Raw genomic sequence first — 21,951 nt, forward strand, 5'->3', positions numbered from 1 at the left:
GAGGGAGGAGGGCCCTCTCACCGTTCTCTGTGGTGATAAGCACTGAGCAAACAGAAAAAAAAATAATAGTTCATTTTCTTTAAAATGTTTTATTACATTAATCAGTAAATTAAAAGAGAGAGAGAAGGAGAGACAGAGCACATGTGCCCATAGACAGCTTTCAGGAATCAGTTCTCTTTTTCTGCTATGGGTCATGGGACTCAAATTTTATGAAGTTAGGCTTCATGGAAAACACTTTTACCTGCTGAGTCATCTTACCAGCCTATAAGAGTTCATTTTCAACTTCTGTTAAAGAAAAATCTCTAGATAAGAGAGCTGCTAGACTGGGCTTTAAAGTTCCTTATATTGGGGGCCTCAGTTTCCCCTCCTGTACAGAGGGAGAGTTCAGCTCAGTCCTCGACCGCAATCATGTTCAGGCCAGCACATCCTCCAGAGCTCACTGCAGAGCTTCAGTTCTTCCGCAGCCCTGCCATTGCCCCATGGACTTAACAGAAGAGGCCTCATCGTATCCACAAGGTAGCCATTAAAGCTGCAGCCAGCTCACCTTCCCAAGTACGCTAACAGCAGAGTAGGAGCAAGAGGTGGGCTCTGACACACACCCGAACTCTACTGACTTTTCCTCAGCGCCTTGCATGTGCTGTGGTCACACTGGGAGCAAGGTGCCTCTTTGCTGTGTGAATTTGTCTCTAGGTGGAGCATCAGGAGGATGTCCCCTGGGGTCACCCTGTACCCTGTGAACTACAGACCTGCTGAGTCAGCCATCTGTCTGAGCGCCATTTTCAACAGCTCTTCACTAACTGCCTGGCCTACAGTGTAAAAGCAACAAAGCCCCAGATTTCTACTTTGGCTTCTACTGAAGGAAACATGGGCTCTGCCCAGATCCAATGCGCCTCGATGGGATGAGTCCTCGATGTTCACTGGTGGGATACAGGGAGGGTGGTGAGCTGCCATGCAGTTAGTGGTTCCTGGCCCCGAGCTGCTGACCAGTTAGAAGGGTTTGTGGTGTGTTCTGCTGAGGTAACGGTACAGTCCATGAATCATATTTACAAACACTCCAGCGAGTAAGAGAGGGATGTTAATTAAATATTCACATCCTGCAGGGCCCCAGGGAGTCATGAAGATGAGGACATGATCTCGCCACTCAGCGGGTAGCACGGTGCCACCAGAATGTGAAGCAGCCATCAGCAGCCCGGCAGGTCTGATTATGATGATTAATTCTGGAGTTATCAGCACTAATGCAATCACCGTCATAGCTCAGAAAACCTCCTTCATCACTCACAGCCCAGGCAGAGGCAGCCTGGGAAGGGAAAAGGGGCAAGCTTGTCACCAGGGGGAGAGTGAGAAGCAAGCCAGTGTCCTCAGCTCCATGCTCAAAAGCCTTCCTGAGCTGGAGCCCTTTGATCTGACAGCCCAGTCTGGTGCAGCCTCAGGACTTTCAGGTAGGCCTCTTAGGGCTCTGCCAGCTGCATCTGTGATCAGAAGAGAATGAGTTCCCCTGGACATCTGGGAAGGCCAGGCAGCTGCCCTGCCCGCCCGCCCGCCCCAGGAGGAGTAGGCTCAGGCTTCTCCAGGAGCCCGGGGGTGTCTATAGACGCTCTGTCCCATATCCGTCAATCTTGATTAAGGAGGGCCTCAGGGAGCTCGGGGCTTCTTCGGTCCCTCAGTATTGTCTGGAGATGCCTGGCTCGGGATGAGGGGAAGGAGCCAGGCAGTAGTCACATCTGAAACACCATTAATCCTGCTGCAGAGATCAGGCACCCGTGACGAGCTTGCATTGTGCTACAGCCGCACGTGCCATGCAGGGGACGACAAGAGGTGATTGATCAGGGATGAGAGAGTGTCTCTTTTTTTATGGACTTTCAAAGGAGCCATTTGTCGACCTGGGCAGCGGGATCGATGAGAGGCAGCTGACCCCGCTGTGACCACCCTTAGGCAGCAGGTGGAAGGGCCTGCATGGTCAGAGCCACTTGCGGGGACAGTTGGAGGGTCTCCCTGTTGGAGCCTTATGCTGTTAGCTGGGGTGGGTGCCCACTCTCACAGGCCCCCTCGTGCCAGACTGCTGGCCATCAATTTACCTCCACCTCTCTCACTGAGAGGAGAGCTGGAGCTGCCGCCGTGTTTTCTGATAAATTACAGCCACCCAGTCTCCAGCCCTGCAGCCTAGAGAATCCCAGACCTTGTGTAAATCACACCAATGAAAGCTAAGGTTGTTCCCAAGAGCAAAGATTCATTCAGGAAACCTTAATGCAGTGCCTACTAGGTACCACGCCAGCACGGAACACTAGGAAGATAGTCTCAGGATGCAAAGGGTCCATAAGTCCAGGGGGCAGGCAGACAGACACCCACAAGAGGGAGTGATGTCACATCCTGGTGGAAGAGTCTAGGCTGTGGAACCAGCGTTATTACCTCTCAGCTGTGAGACCTCGGGCTGGTACCCAGTCTCTCGGAGCTTCGATTCCCTCATCTGAAAAGCAGCCGTGAGAACACCTACTGCATGACGACACAATGTAGTGCCTGGTAGCCGGGAGGCTGTTCATTGAGCCTGCCTCGGCCCGCCTGGTAACAAGCCACTTAGGCTTTCAGGAGGGCAGAGATAGAAACGCTTGATTCTGGGGGCGCAAGTTCCGGTGGAGCTTTGCAGAGCAAATGAGATTGAGGTGAGCCCAGAAAAGATAGGGGCGCAGGGACACTGGAAAGACAGATCCGGCAAGCACTCATGGAGGGTGCTGAGAGGGAAAGGGGTGGAGTGAGAAGGAACCTGAGGCTATGCAAAGATCTGAGGTAAATGGAGGAGGTAGTAGAGTCCTGAAGGGAGGGGTACTGTGAAGAGGATCTGGCCTGGGGCTGAGCAGGGCCTGGGGCTGCGGGTGGAAAGGGGTAAAGGACACACTGAACTGTGCAGGAGTAACTACTGCACAGTAGACCCTGGGTCTGCTCTGCACAGCTTCAGCCACCCAGATACAGGCTCACAGGCAACACCAGAAGCTGTGTGTGCAACAAAACGCACACACACACACACACACACACGCACATGCACACGCACACGCACACACACACACACACACACGGAGGGAGGGAGAGAGAGAGAGAGAGAAATAGCAGTGATGTGCAGAAACACACTCTCCCAGAGAGGCCATTCTCCACCACACAGACATAAATACGCAAACTCCCTCAGAGCAGGGGACCTGGGACCCACAGATAGACCAGATGCCCAGGATGACACACAGGAGAGGCCTGTGACAGGTGCAAGTGTGTCTGAGGAACAGACACACTCCGTAAACAGCACGCACCCACAGATATGCACACAAGGGGGCACAGAGGAGGTATACACATAAAGCGAATCGAGAAACACATCCAGACGGTCACACTGACCATACAAGCAGGACAACTCTTTGCCCCAGTTTACCCAAGACTTACCGGATCACTACTGAAATCCCATGCCCTCAAAATTTTCCCCAGTCCCAGGCAAACTGAGATAGCTGGACACTCAAATTCAGTTCCAAAACACACATGAAGTCACCTGTGAGCCAGGAATGCTGGCACAAGCCTGTATTCCAGCACTTGGGAGGCTTAGGAACAATGAGGGTGGAACCTCACGCTGGCATAGCAAGCACTGTACCAACTGAGCCATCTCCCCAGTCCCTCATTATCATTTTAACACCTATTTACTTATGAATTGTGTGTATACACGCATGTTGTAATGCTCATGCGGAGGTCAGAGGGCAACTCTTCCACCGAGTAGTTCTGGGGCTTGAACGAGATCATCAGGTTTGTCAGTAAGCACCTTTATCAGATGAGTCATCATGCCAGCCCTTATCTATCTATCTATCTATCTATCTATCTATCTATCTATCTATCTAGAGACGGAGTCTTGCTGTTCTATACCACATTGGCCTGACCAGCGATCCTCCTGCCTCAGCCTCCCCAAATACTGTGATTACAGACATTCATACAGTCCCTTCTCTAAAACTCTGAGGTCCCAAATGAGGTGAAATGAAAATGAAATCAGGCCAGAACTGACATGGAGCCGTTTGTTCTATATGCAGTCTCATGAGACTATTCACACGGCTTTCTATTATAATATTAGAGAGCATCCTATGGTAGGGTGTCATACTGGCTAGGAGAATCTGCAAAATTTAGATTTCTAGGCACACCTGGCCCTGAGAAATTTGAGTGGGGAAGCCATGGACATGTGTGTACATACATGCATTCATGAGCCAATAATGTATGGTTACATGTGTTTGCACGGTGTGTATTCCATAGGTGCCACCCTTTCTAGTATACAGAGCAGGGACATTTCCCCAGCATGGGCAATGTCCCTGGGTTTCCTTGCACAAGCGCTCTTTCACATGGCTAGCTCAAACCTATGCGTCTGTGGGTACACCACCAATTCACAGCTGTGGAGCCCGGACTCAGAGAGGCTTTATGCCTAGCCCAGAACTCACAGCCAGTTAATGAGGAGCTGAGTCTCAAACCTGAGGTCCCAGAACTCCGGGGTTTGTGTCCTTCCCCTTCCAATTCCTTATCCCACACCCTCCCTGCCCCTGTGAAAAGTGTGGGTAGAAGAATGTGGAAGGCAACATTTGAGTCCGGAAAGTCCCAGCTAAGGATCAACGACCAGCGACCACAGTATGGGAGAAAGACCTGAACTTGGGAGCAGGGTCCTCCCCTCTGCATCTTCCTGGGGTTCCTTGCTGGCTTCTGGGAAGGAATGTTTCCTCTTCAGCCTTCACAAGAACCAGCTGCCGCCTCTTTGCCTTTCTCAACTTCCTCAGAACTGGGCTCAGCTTGGATTTCACAAGAGGGAACTCAAATGCCTTCGATGCTTTCAGGACAAAAGTCCTTCCATGAAGCATTTTCTAGATCCCAGGAGACAGAACAAACTTTGATCAGTAACAGGGCATCCAAGCACCCACGTGTGAGTCCCATCTCTACCAAGGACAGTTATGGGATCTTGGGGAAGTTCATGTTTTTGGGCTTTGACTCACACTTTTCAGGCTCCCTCATCCCAACACTTGCGTGCTATGGTTCAGGCACTGGACCTTTTTTAAACCCAGCCAGATGGTGCTCTGAACATGTCTTTTGCTAGTCCAGGACTTATATGCGCAGGTCTCTCCCCGACAGCCTGTGTCAAGGGGGAGGGAGGTAGCTTGAGACTACCATTCTCCCTTTGGAACTTGCTACGAAGCTTTTCTGATGGAAAGGGAGAGCTGGTGTAAATGCCTTCGGTGGAGGAAGCTCTCAGACATGGCCGGACTTCACAATCATTGAAAAGCGTTTCAAAATCTGCTAAGTCAAACCCTAGAATAATTTCAGTGGAGTTTCTTGAGGAGGCACCTACGTATTGCAAGCACGACGCAACTCCACAGTGTTGGCATGTGATCCCTTGACATGATCCAGGTGTCCCTGGGGAGCAGGGTACACGTGAATTTTCAGACAGCGCTCAGGCTGGGACTAGGGGTTCTGTGTTTCTGACATGTTCTCAGATGACGTTGCTGTCATCTGGCTCTAGACCACAGGGTGCAGGCCACCAGGAGTCCTTCCCCGTCAGACCGAAGAGCATCTGCTCTTCCTCGCATGGCGGACAATTTCATGAACATGGCGGGCGGGTCTGTGCCAGCCCATCAACCAAGTGACTTGGATCCTTCCCATCCCTTCTGCAGCTCCAGCAAACCAGATTTTGCTCAGAGTTCCTGCATCACAGGGGGGCAGTTATACTGGGTGAAGAGGCAGCCCTCACCTTCACAGCTTGGCAGGGAAGCAGCTGTAGGAGGGACAGGGAAAGCTCGGAGGGGGTGGAGGGAGTCTAGAGAGCTCCCTTCACTGACATCCATCCAGACTTGGCTTGCCAAGGGTTGTGTATCAATGGGCTAGGGCTGTATAAAGAATGCAGTGACCTAAGCGGCTGACACGTGGTTGTGGAGGCTGAAGTCTGAGGTAAGGTAGTTGCCAGGACTGGCCCGACCTGTTGCTGGGCTCTCTACCTGGCTTGTGGATGGCTAGTCACATGATCTTTATTCTCTGCCTCTGTGTTCAGATTTCCCATTATTCCATCCTCTCTCTCTCTCCCCTCTCAGTATGTGAGTACGTGCATGAGGAGCATTCGTGTGTTCTGTGTGTGTGTGTGTCGGGGGTGGGGGGTGTTAGGCTACCTTACTGTTTTTGAGACAGGGTCTCTTGGTGATCTTGGTTCTCACCAGTTTCGGCTAAGCTGCTCAGCAAATGAGCTCCAAGGCTCTTGCTCTCTTGGCTTCTTGCCTCTTGCCCTCTCTTGCCTTCACTCCCCTTTCTCTGTCGGGGTGCCCCTCTCTCTTTCCCCCATCACATCCTGCTCTCCCTTCTCTCTCGTTCTCTTCATCTTCATCTAATAAACCTCTTTCATATATATATATATATATATAAAAGAGCTCCAAGGACCCATCTATCTTCAACTACCAAGCACTGACTGCCAGCAGGTGGTGCCACGCGCAGTCTCTGTTGTTTTACTGTGGGTCCTGGAGATGTGAACTCCGGTCTCCCACTTGCATGGTGAGCACTTTATCAACTGAGCCACCTCCCTAAGTCCCATCTTTCCCAAGTCATAAGAACACCAGCGGAGTATTCTATTAGGACCCATGGTGAAGACCTCACCTGAGTTGCCTTACCTCTGTGAAGAGCCTCTCTCTAAGTCAAGCTCATACTCTGCAGAGCCAGGGCCTTAGGACGTCAACATATGACCTAAGGGCAGAATTCTGTTAGCTGGGAGGCCAGTCCTGAGCTACCAGATCATCTGGGTTTCCGAGAGAAACTGGAAGTCTGAGATGAAATAGGACTTATTTCGCAATGCTGAGGTTTGAACCCAAGACCTGGTGCATGAAAATCAGGTGCTCTACATCCCTGAAATCTGACATCTTGACATCATCAGTGTATGCTGTTTTAGGGCAACCCGGCATGGACATCATGCACTGTCCCTGCAATGTTATGTCTGTACCTGGCCTCCCTGAGGCAGCCATGCCTCACAATGAAAGGCAGCACCCTCTAAGGGGGTGGGGCTTCCCCAGGATCCTCCTTGCTGCCTGCAGGCTGTCTTCTCCCTCTCCTCCTCCTCTTCCTCCCGCACTGCACCCACCCCTTTGCGTTCTCTGCCACTTGCTCTGCCTTCCTCCTTCCTCTCAAGCTGTGTGGTGGTGGATAATGGACCCAGCCTCACCTATGAACCCTGTACTAAGACCAGCACAGATTCAAACCCTGGCCCTGTCTATTATTCCTCTGTGATTGTGAGTCAATTCCCCTCAGTCCTCAGTTTCTTAATGTACAAAATGGGTATATCAAACTCCTAAGGATTGCAGGCTTGGGTCAGAGTGTATCCAGAAGAAAAATGTTGGGTGGATCAATGAAACAACTCAAAGAACAATCCCCGGCTCCCATTTCCCCTGGTGGTCGGGCCAAGAATGAGCCGTGGGTCCCAGTGACTGATGAGAACCACTTGTCTACACATTTACTCACTCAAGCTTCCTCCAGAAGCAGGTGGGAGGGGTGCATGGGCGCTACCGCCCCTCACAGAAGAGGGGATGGAGGATGGAGGTCCCCAGTCGTTGTGAATTTCTTCAAATTGCAAGGCCAGGCTGCAAAGAGAAATACCACACTCTCTTCTCGTCCCAAGCAGAGTTGTTCTCATTAGCATTCAGCTGCCCAGAAATCCCCATGATTTCAAGATCATGGATGACAGGAAAGGGATGAATGTTGGCCCCTGCTCCGCTGTGTGATGTGAGAACAGGCACTTGGGCTTCAGGACCCCATCTGTGCAATAAACTAGCATGAATCTGGGACCAGGTCCCTGCCGCCTTCGTTTCCCTTCCAGCCCTCTCTTAGCTGAGGGGTCTTGTGTTAGTATTTATATAAAAATGTCATGCACACAACCCATCTTAAATCCAAGGAGGTTTATTGGATGAAGATGGAGATGGAGAGAAAGAGAGTCCGGGGAGGGGCGTCCAGACAGAGAGAGGGGAGAAAGTGCAAGAACACAAGAGAGCAAGAGGAAGGGGGAGTGGCCAACAGGTCATGATGTACCTGGCCCGGCTGATGTCATAGGACACAGGTACTGACATAGGACATTGTCAGCACCCTAAAGATCCCTAAGGGAAGGCCAGTTGAATTGCCTGCACAACATAACATCTTGGACATGGCATGTCACTGCTGGAGCCTTGGTTTTCTTGTCTGTACGCCTCGTTGGACAGATGAGTGAGTACATGTGAAACATTTGCTGTGGTGCCTGGAATGAAGTAAAAGCTTAGTCAGTTCTGTCTGTGGATACTGTTCTACCAGCAGGTGCCATGGTCCCCGGACGCCTTTGTCCTGACGCTGCCTACCTCAAGATTCCTAGCCCAGCAATCCTTCCATTCCACTAACCTAGGCAGGGTGTGCAGCTGAATTCCACTCTTCCTCAGAATCTGGCTCTTTGTCTTTTTTGCTGACTTCCAGGCTGTCCTGGGCAGATCACAGTGCCCCAGCCCCCACTATGGAAAGCTGCCTAGAAGATTCCTCCTGGGGTTTCTCCAGAGCCCCCAGCTTTCGAGGACTGAACTCTGACCCCCATTCTTTCACATGAATTGGGTCTGCCTGAAGGCAAGGGCCAGGGTAGCGGTGGGGGTGGGGTGAGGGCAGGGGATAGGGAAGTGAGGGGGGCTTCAGGGGGCCTGGTGTGCATCCAAGTAAGAATAGCAAAGCTTAACAGAAGTGTCCCCACAGAGATGCAGGTCAGTGGCCCTGTGGCCCGGGAGGCTGGCCACTGGGAGGCAGCGAAGGGGCCGGCCAAGGAACAAAGGGGTCTTGGAGAGAGGATGCAGGCCTGAGCTCCAGCACAGGAGAACAACTCCACAGGCCTTCCAGTGCTGGAGAGGTGCCTCGTGTGGGGCATGAGGGGAATGACTGGGATCCTATGTCCTCAGGACCTTATCTCTACGGCCCAGAAGGACTTTCTTTGTCCTCCTGCCTTCAGAGGCCAACCTCAGCTTGGTGTCACATTCGGGCTTGCCAGATTCAAGACTCCCGAACTATTGTAGTGTCTCTCTGTCCCTTTGTAGCCTTACCACAGCGTCTCAGGTCTCATCTTGATACTGATGTCTCTACTCAAGAGTTCCCGTGATATGCTTCTTCTCCTTGATCTTGCTCAGGCCAGTTCTCCTCTGACCCCCAGTTTCACCTCTAAGTCAGTAAACAGGTAAATAAATGCACTCATGGATCTTATATTCTGAAAGAATTTTTCCCCTCCAGGAAGATTTTCTCTAAGATCAGATTTTCTAGCCAAAACAATAACAGGGTTGTTAATGTCAGCCCACACAGGGCTCCCTGGAAAGCTCTAGAATCCCACAGACATGGAATTAATTGACTTGTACAGCTATGTGTTCAGACAAGTCACCTTTGTCTCCCTGCCAGTGCCAATCAACTCTTCCTGGACTGGGCAGTTAGGGACCAAGGCCTAACCCCATCTTTGCCATCGCCAAGCTCCCAGATCAAGTAACCAGAATTTTATTTGGAATCCCTAGTTCCTGTCACTAGGCCTCACAGTACCCAGAGTCCACTCTAAAGCCTCAGGTCCAAACATGGTGGTCGACACTGCCCCCATCGCTTTATCCCACCCTCTTTCTCTGGCCTCTCATCCTAGAGGCTTTCCAAAATGCTTCGTCCTGCTTCAATACTGAAGTTCAGACTCTGAGCAGTTGCCTGTATCTGTTGACCACAGCCTCAAGCCCATAATATGTAATGTCAGAACTTGGAATCCTCCAGACAAAACTGTCTACCCCTGTCTAGGTTGGTGGCCTCATCCTGCACACCGTTATGAAGCTAGAAATCCAGCACTCACTAGTGACCTTTCACCTTCAACAGCAAGTCAGTCTCTTACCGGTTAGTTTTGCTCTGCAAGTAGTTCTCAGTCTGATATTTCCTCAGGCCAGGAAGAACATGAGGATGGACATGCAAGGCTTTCCTCTGATGCCCACACTTACAATGTGGCACACCTATGCCTGCACACACACACACATAAACACGTACACGCACATGCTCAGTCTGACCCTATCATGCATGAAGCTCTGGATTTGACTCCCCCCACCCCATGACACACACATATACAAATATTAAACTGAAATCTGGTCGTGTCACTTTTCTCCTTATATCTTTCTTCGCTCTGCCCCCACCTTTCTTGAGTGGTGTCACCTGAAATGGTTCTCTGAAACAGTCCTGCAGGATAACAGGGCTTGAGAGCTAGCGAATGCCGTGTGCCATCTGCTCTGCTACCCTCCTTGTACCACATCAGCACCTGTGGCTCAGCACCATCGCCACAGACCCCGCATCTCCAGCTCTGACTTCCCACCTGCCCCAACAGAGAGGCCTTCAACCTCAAGGCACATTCAGATCTAAAGTCCACTCCGCTTTCTTCCCAGCCCCCAGGCTCCCTCCCACCCCCACGTCCCTCTATCTTCTGTCCAGGACTCCTCCTGGCCCTTCAACTCAATACGTTCTTGGGAAAAAAAATTAAGATTGAATTAATTCATTTATTTGCTGTGTGGCCGTGTACTGCTGGTGTATATGTGGAGGTCAAAGGACAGCTTGTGAGAGTCCTCTCTCTCCTTCCACCATATGGCCCTGGAGGCTGAACTCAGCTGAGCCATGTCACCAGCCACATCAAGCTGTCCTTGCTACCATTCTCCGTAGCCCTACTCTTCTGTCTTTGTGCTTCAGGCCACATCCACCATGCTGCACCTAAGTGTAAGAGTCCCAACTAGACTAGAGACAAGCACACTCCTCAGTCAGCCAGAGCCAGCCCCACTTCCGCTCTTTAGCCCCCCAGCAACCTGCCAGGTACCCAGCGTCACTTCCCTGTATGTGATTACTTTTAGTGTTCACAGGAGGGGTCCTTCTGGGGCTTTACCAAGGAGTGACCCATCTTGCAACCTGTTCCCCATCCTTCACAGAACACCCGTCACACCCTTTGGGGAAAGGACAGGACAAAGACAGAACTTCCCACTCCATTTGTGGCCTTTTGTTCTTGGTGGAAGACTCTTGCCTGCTTACTAACTCCCCCCCCCCCGCCCCCGCCAACCCTTTTCGGTTATATACTTCAGCCATGCTGGAAAGCACATAGTTCTGGTTTACATGGTCAAACGACTTGCACTCTCATCCCCTTCAGACCTGCTCTTCAGGCTCAACCTAGGCTGGACCACACACCTGCCATCAGGCACTGTCAGCCATGTGCAAGCACAGTTTCTAGGTTCTCAGTGCAACAGGGAGCCCTCAGCCCAAGCCCTGGATCCTGATGATCACCATCCATGATGCTGTACCCAGTTCCTGTATCAGATAGGCCTTGGCAAAGGTTCATAAGTTAAAAAGGGAAAGAAGCAGAAGAAGGGTTTAGGGGACTCTGCCGGTCTGTTTTTAGGCCCATGCCAAGAGCTGGACCTCCCCTACCCAGGAGGGGTCTTTTCTCTGGAACCTGAGTCTGGGTCCACAGATGAACCACAGTTCTTTGTTGCCCTCTTGGGTTTGATGTTTCCTGGTAACTAAGGCAGAGTAGCAATGACAGCCTACTTCCCTCCTGGACCCTATCCTTGCTTTATGCCTGACAATAGCACATTGTCCTCATGGTGTGACAATGCCGACCTGGGGGCAGGCCCCTCTGGACCCCTCTTGACTCCCCTTGCTTTTCTCTCTCTTTGACTCTGTTGTGTGTGGTATATGTGCATGTATGTTTGCACCTGTGTGCGCATGCACATGAAAGCTTGAGAATTAAGTGTCTTCTTCAATCACTCTCCATCTCATTTTAGGACTCACCGGACCTGGAGATAACCAACACAGATAGTCTGGCTGGCAGGTAGGTGCCAGGGAGCCACCTCCTCAGCACTGGGCACGTGCCACCACACCTGGCTTTTTGCATGAGTGCTGGGGATCTGAACTGGTCCTCACGGTTGCACTGTGAGCACTGAGCACACGGAGCCACCTCCCCTACCACCTCTCCACCATGAATCCCTCCACTTTCCCTGTCTTCCCTTTCCCTCTAGTCCATGCAGTACCTTTGCTGTAAAACCTGCCCATTCCCATCCTGCTTCCCCTGGGCTACAAACTATAGGACTGGTTCCGGCTCCCGGCCCTGTTCTTCATGGGTAATGCCTTGCTGGCCAGCGGTGTTGAGTGGAGGTGGAGGCCTGTGTTAGCTTCATGACACCCCTCCTTTGGCCCCATCACTGTAGAGGCAGGATACCTAGCTTGTAGACCCCAGGGCACAATGAAAATGCAGAGCCCCTTGTTCAGAGATTAAAAATTTCAAGCTAGAGGGCTTGGGAGATGGCTCAGATGGCAGCGTCACACAAATACGAGGCCCTGAGTTCTGGTCCCAAGCACTCACGTGAAAATACAGGCATACTCCCTTTCCAGCCAGGGATGGCCCCTCTGTACTCTCGTCTTCAGCTGTCATAGATGGCTTCTCAGGACCCCTGGGCAGAAGACCAATCTCAGCCACTCAGATGTGCAGGACCTCTCTTCGGTTAGTGCTTGGTGCAAATTGCCTCCAGGTCCTTGAGGAATCCTCTCACACACACACCATCACCCCCAGGCCTCAGAACATCTGCATCTTTTGAGAATCGATTCACTTATGAGCCCCACCTGGCTGAGCCTGAGGAAATGAGGATGCATTGATCAGCTTTGATCACTGGGCCCTAAACGGTCAATTTTCAGCAGTGAAGACTGGAATAAGAGCAAAACCACAAGGGAATCCTGTACATTCAGAGGAAGGTGATCTGGTTAGGAAACAGAATTTTCCAACACCTATATTGTGATGAATGGGAAAGCTTTTTTTTTTTTTCAACCCAGCGAGGGAAATGTGAACTTCAGAGAGCAAGTACAGCATGGTCAAAGGCTGAGATGGGGCCGTGTGGGGCAGGTTCTAGGATCCTGAATTGGGCAGTTTGGCTGAGGTGTGTCCGTGGTGAAACAGTGGAAAGAGGCTGCAATAAAATGTTGAGGTCTAAAGGGGAAGGCCGGAAAGGCACAACGGAGTGTGCATTGCTTTTCAGATCTGTCAAAGCTAAAGTGAGGCTTCCTTGCTAGGCCTTCCCAGCAGGCCTGTAGCGTTCAAACTGGCAATTTTAGGCAAAACATGCTCCCGCATTTCCCTGCATTTTATTTTATTTTGCGCTTTCAGTCTCTTCGACAGCTACCTGGTCTAAAGCGAGCAACAAAGAGACTGTGACGTCCTGTGTCCTTTCTAAGGCAGAAGACCCATGGTTTCCAGCCTGGGTTCCTTTCCTCGGTGACAAGGCTGGCAGGGTGGGGGTTGGGCCTTCCCTGCCACTCGTTCCAATTGGTCCTCAAAAGCTAACCAAAGGCCAGAGCAGAGGGACACCCCCCCCACCCCCCGCTAGTGGCAGCCAAAAAGTAAAGCGTGGGTGGGAAGAAAGTGGTCCCCATCCCTCATGGCCTTATTCACTATAACCTTAAGGAAAGGACATTTTCAAACATAGCCAGAAGTAGAGAACCAACCGATGTCATGATCCCTGAATCCCCACTACCTAGCTAGCTTCGGCCTCCAGGCCGACCTGGCTTCATTAAGCCCTCTCCCACCACCCTTTTTAAAACAGGCTGCGGGCGGCGTGGTGGAGGAGGCACGCGGGAGAGCGGGCTCCACGCTGCATCACTGGCGGCTGGGAAGACGAGGAAGGACGGGGAAGCGCCTTAGGGCGGGGAGTTGGGCCCCCCTCCCCCCGGCCCTGCCGTGGGCCCCCTCCCCCTCCCCGCGCGCACGCAGGGCGGGGGCGGGACCTGAGGGCGGGGCCCCAGGAGGGCGGCGGGGGGCGCTACCCCGGCGGCTCAAGGCGCGTGCGGCCGGGCGCGGACCGCCAGTCCCTCCTCGCCCCGCTGCCGTGCGCTGCCGCTCCGCTCCGCAGCAGAGGGGAGTGCCTGCCGCCGCCTTCGCGCCGCCGCCATGCCCAACTTCGCCGGTACCTGGAAGATGCGCAGCAGCGAGAATTTCGACGAGCTCCTCAAGGCTCTGGGTAAGCCGGCGCCGAGGCTGCGCTCGGGGGTGCCGTGTCCCGGAGAGGGTGGCCGGGGAGGTTCGGGCAGGAGGGAGTCCGCGGGGCAATGGACCTGTTTGCTGTGCTCCAGCCGCGCCCCAGCCCCACGGTAAAGGAGAGCCGGCTCCGGACCCCAGCGGTTCAGCTAACGTTTGCTGGCCCTTTGGCGCCTTTCTCGACGGCCCCGTCTTTCTCTCGTGCCAGAGCAGAGCGAGGGGCAGGGACTTTAAGCTGGGGACTGTCTGAGACCCGGTCTTGCATGAAAACGCCGGGTAGCGCAGGAAAGCCACTTGCCGTGCCCGAGCCTCGGTTCCCCCGACGAGGACCGAGGCGAGTGGAGAAGCCAGAGGATGGGGCCTTACCGGGCAGGTCTGGGGGCAGCGAGCGGGCGCGGGCGGCTGACCCGCGCTCGCGCTTCCGCGCGCAGGTGTGAACGCCATGCTGAGGAAGGTGGCGGTGGCCGCGGCGTCCAAGCCTCACGTGGAGATCCGCCAGGACGGGGACCAGTTCTACATCAAGACGTCCACCACGGTGCGCACCACGGAGATCAGCTTCAAGGTCGGAGAGGGCTTCGAGGAGGAGACAGTGGACGGACGCAAGTGCAGGGTGAGGCCCGACCCTCCTTCCCGGGCACCCCTTCCAGCCCGCGGGAGGTTTGTGTGACCTGCCCGGCTCTCTCCCCACACTGTCCCCCGGTGCCAGCACGCGCGCGCTCTGCGCTCTGGGTGGCTGCGGTCGGTGCCCCGCTGACGGCGCCTTCAGCGCTAGCTCCGGCGACGACCGTGGGGGAAAGGTTCCGTCTCCTGTTCCGCGCAGCTGCTGAGTTACCTGTAGTAGGTGGGGCGGCTGATCTAGGGCCCTGCTCCCTGGGTCCCTGGACCGTGGGAGAACGGTTTGGATCCAGTTGCACAACCCGGATCGGCTGCCACCTCTTCCTGCCCTTCCGTGTTTAAAGTCTTGAAGGGAATGGTGAAATTCTCCCTAAAGTAAAAGCAACGCAGGTTCTAGCTCAGAAAATGTACCAATTGTCCTTTCTAAGTCCTCGAGGGAGAGATAGAAAGAGGTCCGTAGGAGGAAAGGGCAAGAGAGGGAGAGGGCGCAGGAGAGGGAGACTGATTCATAAGGAGACAGGGTTTGTAACCCTGACTAGGCTAGCCTGGAACTCTGAGTGTAAAACTGGTGACCTCGAACCATAAGGCTGGTGCTCCTGACTCTCTCCTTGGAGTGCTGGGATTACAAGAACCCACTACTGTATCCAACAAGCAAGAGAAGTTGAGGGTGGGTGGGGGGAGGGTATTTGTTTGTTTTTGTTTTGTTTTCCTGAAACATGAGCCAAAGGGTGAGTCTGGAGCAAATGCTTTGACATTACTGTTTTTCTTTGCAAAACTTGCACTGGTTAGCGTCAGCCTTGCTATCTCATGCTAAAAGGACGCCCCTTTCTCCACCTCGGGTTTTGTGGTTGTTGTTTTGTGTATTTGTTTTCCTGTTTGGTTGGTTGGTTGGTTGAGACAGGATCTCACTTTATATCCCAGGCTGGATCTGACTTGCATCAGCCCTCCTGTCTCCTCCAAGTGCTAGGACCACAAAGTGAACCACCACACCCAGATTTTCCAATGTTCTGAAAAATCTGCAAATGAGGCCAAGCGTTGTGGCGTGTGCCCTGAATCCCAGCACGTCGAAGGCAGGGGCAGACAGATCCCTGTGAGCTCAAAGATAGGCAGACCTACAGAATGAAAAAAAAAAAAAAAAGTAATGTAACAACGTTCTAAAGAATGGGAAATTACTTCTTTTCTCTTTCCAGAGCCTATATCTATCTGATCCAATTGTGACTCCAGTCACCATGTTTGGAAGGACAGAGAGACACGGCCCCCGATAGCAGGCTCACTCATGAGACATCAGAATTTTGCCCATCAAAACTGACCCCTGCTTGAATTTAGTGTGACCTGAGGTTCAAGTCACCACGTTGTTTGAAAACAAAACCAAAATGCAACCAAACAAAAAGGACATGGGTGGGAATACAGCCCAGTGGTGGAGCATGCGCCCAGCGTGTGGGAGGCCCTGGGTTCAATCCTTAGCATCACAGGAGGGAGAAAGAAAAATCAAACAAAACAGAATGAAGCAACTGCCGGAGAGGGCAGCTCTGACTCAAAAACAACAAAAGAATCATGTAACACCCTGGAGAAAGCAGAGCTTAAAAATTCCCCACCCCTTCCCCCACCCCTTGTTTAATGAAGGAGTCCCAAGTGTTAGTTTAAAAGTGATTATGTGCACGCTCAGCGACACCCAGCCCAGCTGTATCTCACTTTGCCTTAGTGCAGATACTGGGGAAGCTGCAGGGACTCTCCCTTTTGCTTGTTCACCTCCAACCCCTTGAAGAGCCTTCAGATTGGCCTGGTTTTTCCACAGAATGTTTCTAGAAGGATGTAATCTGAAAAGCAGAAGCATTTTTATCCCCAGAGACAGATAGCTGGTTTACTCGAGTAGGCTGCGTGCTAGGCTGAGGAGAAATGTGGAGAGAGGAAGGTGTTAGTCCGGAATCTGGGCACAGACCCACCTTCTCATCTGCTGGCCACCAGAATGGTTGCAAATGTACCATCTCAACCGTTGTAACATTTTGTGATTCTGACAGAAGGTACTTTAAAGTCCAAATTGTTTGGGGAGGTTCCTTGTGTTGAATCACAGTGGATCACTGTGCACGCTGGCTTTTATTCCGAGAGATGCGAAGCATGCCCGAGGCTTTGCTGCTCCAGCAAGGCTGTGCATGTGTGAGACAAGGTGAGTTTGTACCCCATAAAGCCATGACCGTCACTCTGAGTTTGTCCTTTCTGTGGCTCAGCAGAGAAGACGCTGGGCCCGGCTGACAGGGACCATGTGTTGCTTTTCTGCTGGGCGATTATTCTCTGGTGTTCTTTGTGTTCCTCCCCTCCCGCTGCCGAGACGGTAATTAATATCACTAATGGTTTTCCTGCCTTGCAGAGTTTACCCACTTGGGAGAATGAGAACAAGATTCACTGCACACAAACTCTGCTTGAGGGGGATGGCCCCAAAACTTACTGGACCCGAGAGCTAGCCAACGATGAGCTGATCCTGGTAAGGACCCTTCGGCTCTGAGTCAATCCCAGGGTTCCCCGGGTTCCCCAGAGGTGGGCCGTACAAGTGTGCTGTCCGAATGCTCACTTTTCAAGAAAGGTTGGAAGGCGTGGGGGTGTAGGGGTGGCTGAGAAGGTGGGTAGTTGAGACTGACTTGAATGCCAGACCTTTGTCCAAACTGTTCTGTGCCAACCCCAGTGGTGGCTTAGAACCCCAGTCTCCTCTCTGGCTTGGCCTGGCACGCTGAGGCTCAGTGAAACCCCTCAGCTTAGACAAAACGAGATTCCCCCCACTCCCATGATCCACTTTGCTGGGAGAGAAAAGTTTCACAACATTTTCTCACATCCGCATTCAAAGTCATACAGAATATTTTTAGTCCAGACTTAAAAACTCTGATGGCCCCCCAGGAGCCAGGCAAGGAATGCCAATTTGGGAAGTATCTTAATGTACTGGTGTGGAAAGGTAGGCTCACCAGAGAGGGTGAGCACTAGTTAAAAGTATGCAGTATTTTGTTGTTGTTTCTTTTTATGCTTTTTTGTTTTGTTTTATTTTATTATTTTTTGAGATAGGGTTTCTCAGTGTAGCCTGTCCTGGACCTCACTTTGTAAACCAGCTGGCCTCCACCTTCAAGCTCTGCCTGCCTCTGCCTCCCAAGTGCTGAGATCAAAGGCCTGCACCGCCATGCCTGACCTAGACAGAAACATCTTAAGCATCCACAGCTAAGCAAAACTTACCTAGTAAGGCCAAGTGTAAAGCCTTTATGTCCAGCCCAGGCAGTAACCCAGTGTTGCCATGGAGCCTTCTGAAGGCAGGAAGGGTCAGGAGCTCCAAGCCGATGAGGCTATAGAACAATACCCAGTCTGCAAAGAAAAACAGTGTTTAACTTAGTTACATCTTACTGGGGTTTGTACAGAAGAAAGAGGAGGTGGAGAGGACGAATAACCTGCACTTGCTTCCCCAGGGTTTCAGAACTGACTGACAGCTCCCACCCCAGGCTAGAAAGAGGCCCAGGAACCCTTTGTTCCCATCAGGCATCTGTTCACATCTCCCCGTGAGACTCCTTTAGTCAGTATCTCCCTAGAGGTACTGAAGCCTGAAAAGTTTGCTGGCGAAGGATGCCCTGTGTCACCGTGGCATGGACCTTCTCTGTCCTTCCCACACTCCCTTCCTCCTGCTATAAAAATGAGAGATTGAGCTGCGGCCCCTGAGGGTCTTTCCAGCCCTAAAATTACATGTTTAGCCTGTAAGAAGACCCTACATTGAGCTGTCTGCTGCTCTGAGGCCGTTTGCTCTCTCCCCCTTCCTCTCCTCTGGTCCTTTGCTGGGATGATTTAACCAGCTCTTCTTTCATGGACAAAGGCCTGGCTTAATCTGCAACCTGCCTAATGTTCCCAGCAGAGGATCACTTCACAGACCCAGAGAGCAATTGGAGGCAGAGACTTGGAAATCGAGGGAGACAGGGACATGGAATTTATAGGGACCAGAGGTAGCAAGGAATGGGAGGATGTTAGGGTTCTTGAATCTGGCTGAGGGTTAAGTAGGCTTGATCAGTTTACACTGAAAAGGTGGGACTTTGTTGATCTTTTTAATATGGAGAAGCTGGAGGCACAGTCTAAATGTCAACGAAGGACTCCACCACATTTTGTCCTTTACGACCCCCACACTGCAGTTCCTCCCAGGCCTCCTCCCCTGGCCCAGCGAACATATATACAAGCCTCAAAGGGAGCATTAACTCTTGGCATTTGGGATGTGAAATGTGGGCTTTTGTTTCAAGGGTTATTATCGTTAATAAATCTAAAACGTTGGGAGATGTAATCTCCATGTAACGAGAGGTAAGTAACTGTAGTTTAGTTGAAATAAGTGTCCCCAGAGCCAACAGTAAATTGCCATGGGCTGTAACTTGTCTTCCTTTGAAAACTGAGTATACTCCCTCGCAGTGCTCTGGGACGCTCTATAGAGTTTCTCTCTGGAATGTCTAAGCATAAATGTATGCACTGGGAGGCTGGAAAGAGCTTTTCAATTGCAGTTAGAAATGTGGGGATTTCTTCACAGGTCATGAAGCTATTTTTTCACCTGGGTGAGCTCCAGAAACCTAAGTGGCTGTAGGCCCTAGGAATTCTGGGAAATCAGCATGCTTCTTAGGGTGCAACATCTGAAGAGTAGATTTATGGTGGGAACCCCAATACATGCCCAGGACATAGCATCAGATAATTCCTCAATAATGGGAAAGAGGGGAGACACAAAGCCCTTAAAAACTGCCCTTTTCACCAGGAACTCCTTAATAATCACGATAAGAGGGAAATATTTCTTGGAAGCATGTGATGCCTTAGCAAATATCCCAAAAGCATCTGGTCACTAAGTGCTGGAAGGGTAAGGATATGAAATACATCCCATTCTTACACTGATTAAAATAAAACAGTATGGCTAATAGAACATTTACCTCATTTGGGCAAGACTCTGGATTCTGTTCCCAACTTGATGAGACAAATAGATTTAAAAAAAATAATCTAAAGACCTTGAGATAATTAAGCTCTTACACAATAGCCTTCGCTTCTCTTGAGTTGTCAGCCATTTGGATAATCTGAAAGATAAAGGCGTGCAACAAATAAACATACAAATGAACCTAACACGAAGGCTGCCAATTGGGGAGGTTTCGTCTTTGTCTTTCTTTGTTTGTTTTAACTTTTACTTTATGTGCATGGATGTTTTGCCTGCATGTCTTTGTACCATGTGTGCGCCAGTCCCCTTGAAGGCCAGAGAAGCGTGTGGTATCCCTGGGACTGGAGTTACAGACACTTGTGAGCTGCCATGTGGGTGCTGGGAATCAAGCCCTGGTCTAAGAGAGTAGCCAGTGCTCTTAACTGCCGAGCCATCTTTCCAGCCGTTTTTTGTCTTTGGTTTTTTTGCACATGCACATTTGCTTTCCCTGTTCTGAGTGTGAGAGTCCCAGGAGAGCAGGCTCATGAGTAATTGGCAGTTTGGGGGAATTTGAGACGTCTTACTTATACAGGTGCTACCATTTCAGGAACCAGAAAAAAAATGTTCCTTCCCATCCGGGGAAGGATTTATGTCCTCCCTCTAGCCAACAGAGTCATAGAGAGTCTTGGCCTGAAAGAGCCCTCCCCTCAACACTGCCCCCTGCCCACCCCGAGCAGGCCAAGGGAGGGAGAGACGTGCCCGCCTATGGTTGCAGTGCTGGGTCAGAATGCCAATGCTATGTGTTCTTGCATCTGCAAATAGTGTTTCAGTTCAGAGGTGATGATTATTATAGCTAAACCTCCACGTTCATAGGGGATTTGTTACAGGACCCCTGCAGGCACCAAAATGTTCAAATGCTCAAGTTCCTTATATAAAGTGGTATAGCATTTGGCCTATGGACAAGCCTCTGCCATCATTCCTAGTTTAGTCATTCCTAGCTTACCTATGACACACAATAGCATATAAATGCCACGCAAATATGTCATAGTATACAGCCTAGGGAATAATAACATGAAAAAAATTATCCGTGTTTAGGATGTTTGCAGGTTTTAAGTGAATATTTTAATCTGTGCTTGGTTGACTGTGAAGGTGTGGAAGCCATGCATACAGAGGTCTGGCTGTCCCTTCATCAGGCTGTTGTCTCCCAGGCTAGATGGCTGTGTCCCAGAATGCAGTTCTATCTTATCTCCAAAGCACAGTCCCATCTGGCTGCAGCTGCCCAAGCCCCTCACTCTCGAGGGTGAGACGACACAGAAGCCCCTGAGAAATATCTGATATGACATTCATCTTCTTTCAGCCTCATTTCAAAACCAAAGCCAGGAAATTTGCATGTCTTGCATCAGCATTCACAGGTTATGGAAGCAAAGATCTGGATATGACATAATTCTATGGCCTAGCTGTTTCTCTGCTGAGAGGGGAGCTTAGTGGAGAGTGCCTGCCCTGAGCACTTAGCTTGAGCCCGCAGCTCAGGGTTTGAAGTCTGCTAGGAAGCACTACTAACAGGACAGTCAGTTGTCTCATTGGTGAAGGGTTTTAAACATTTTCTCACAGGCATCTGTACTGATTGGTTTTCCTTTTCTTCTCTGGGCAGACATTTGGCGCCGATGATGTGGTGTGCACAAGAATTTATGTCCGGGAGTAAAGGCGGCCAGCTCGTTCCTTCTTTCGTGACGGGATGCAGGTTCCCCTGAGGAGTATGTGGTCGTCCTGCGCTGCCAGAGGGTCTTTCTCCCCCACACCCCTCCCCAGTGAATATTAGGCAACCCCGTTTTCCCTATGACAATGTTGTTGTGCCCCCCTCAGGCTCCTGTTGCCTTGTGCACCCCTGGTTTGGCATTTGCATGGTTGTACCAGGCATTAAACTGGTTGGATGAATCTCAAGGCTCTTTATTTGAGGGCGCCTGCTTCTGTTGGAGCTTGCGAGTCAAAGCAGCTCTGTGTTGGCCTGTGTCACGTTGTCAGCTTTGGCCTGCTGGCCTAGCTACAGGGCATGGAACATCCATCAGCAGGCACGAGCTCAGTTAGTCCTGAATGGTGGTTCCTGGTAGGAAAACAGGCAGCACAATCCAAGGGCTCCGCTGAGGAGAGTGCGTAAGAAAGGGACTGGGCAGCAGAGTGAGGTGGCCCACGCCTGTAATCCCAGCACTCAGGGAGGCAGAGGCAGGCAGATCTCTGGGAGTTTGAAGCCAGCCTGGTCTACAAAGTGAGTTCCAGGACAGCCAGGATTGCATAGACAAGCCCCAAGGCAGTAGAAGACTTACTTGGCTTTGAACATGAAAAAGAATTCTAATCTCTCTTGGCCTGGCCCTTTTCATTTTGTGCATTGCCCAATGCACCTGGA

General features: G+C 51.4%; 1 protein-coding gene across 1 annotated transcript; it reads left to right on the forward strand.

Moving 5' to 3' along the window:
* Positions 1–13,855: 13,855 nt before the first annotated feature.
* Positions 13,856–21,479, forward strand: Crabp1 (cellular retinoic acid binding protein 1). Its single transcript, XM_055622180.1, has 4 exons — positions 13,856–14,021; positions 14,470–14,648; positions 17,019–17,132; positions 21,202–21,479. The coding sequence occupies exons 1-4, from the start codon at positions 13,952–13,954 to the stop codon at positions 21,250–21,252; spliced, it is 414 nt and encodes a 137-aa protein (XP_055478155.1). The 5' UTR covers positions 13,856–13,951; the 3' UTR covers positions 21,253–21,479.
* Positions 21,480–21,951: the final 472 nt, after the last annotated feature.

The sequence above is a fragment of the Psammomys obesus genome, unplaced genomic scaffold (genome assembly GCF_907164565.1).
Source record: "Psammomys obesus unplaced genomic scaffold, mPsaObe1.curated_primary_1811, whole genome shotgun sequence".
Lineage (NCBI taxonomy): Eukaryota > Metazoa > Chordata > Mammalia > Rodentia > Muridae > Psammomys > Psammomys obesus.

Coding starts and splice junctions, on each gene's coding strand:
- Crabp1 (XM_055622180.1), top strand. CDS start 13,952: ATGCCCAACTTCGCCGGTACCTGGAAGATGCGCAGCAGCGAGAATTTC. Junction 14,022..14,469: donor CGAGCTCCTCAAGGCTCTGG/GTAAGCCGGCGC, acceptor TTCCGCGCGCAG/GTGTGAACGCCATGCTGAGG. Junction 17,133..21,201: donor CCAACGATGAGCTGATCCTG/GTAAGGACCCTT, acceptor TTCTCTGGGCAG/ACATTTGGCGCCGATGATGT.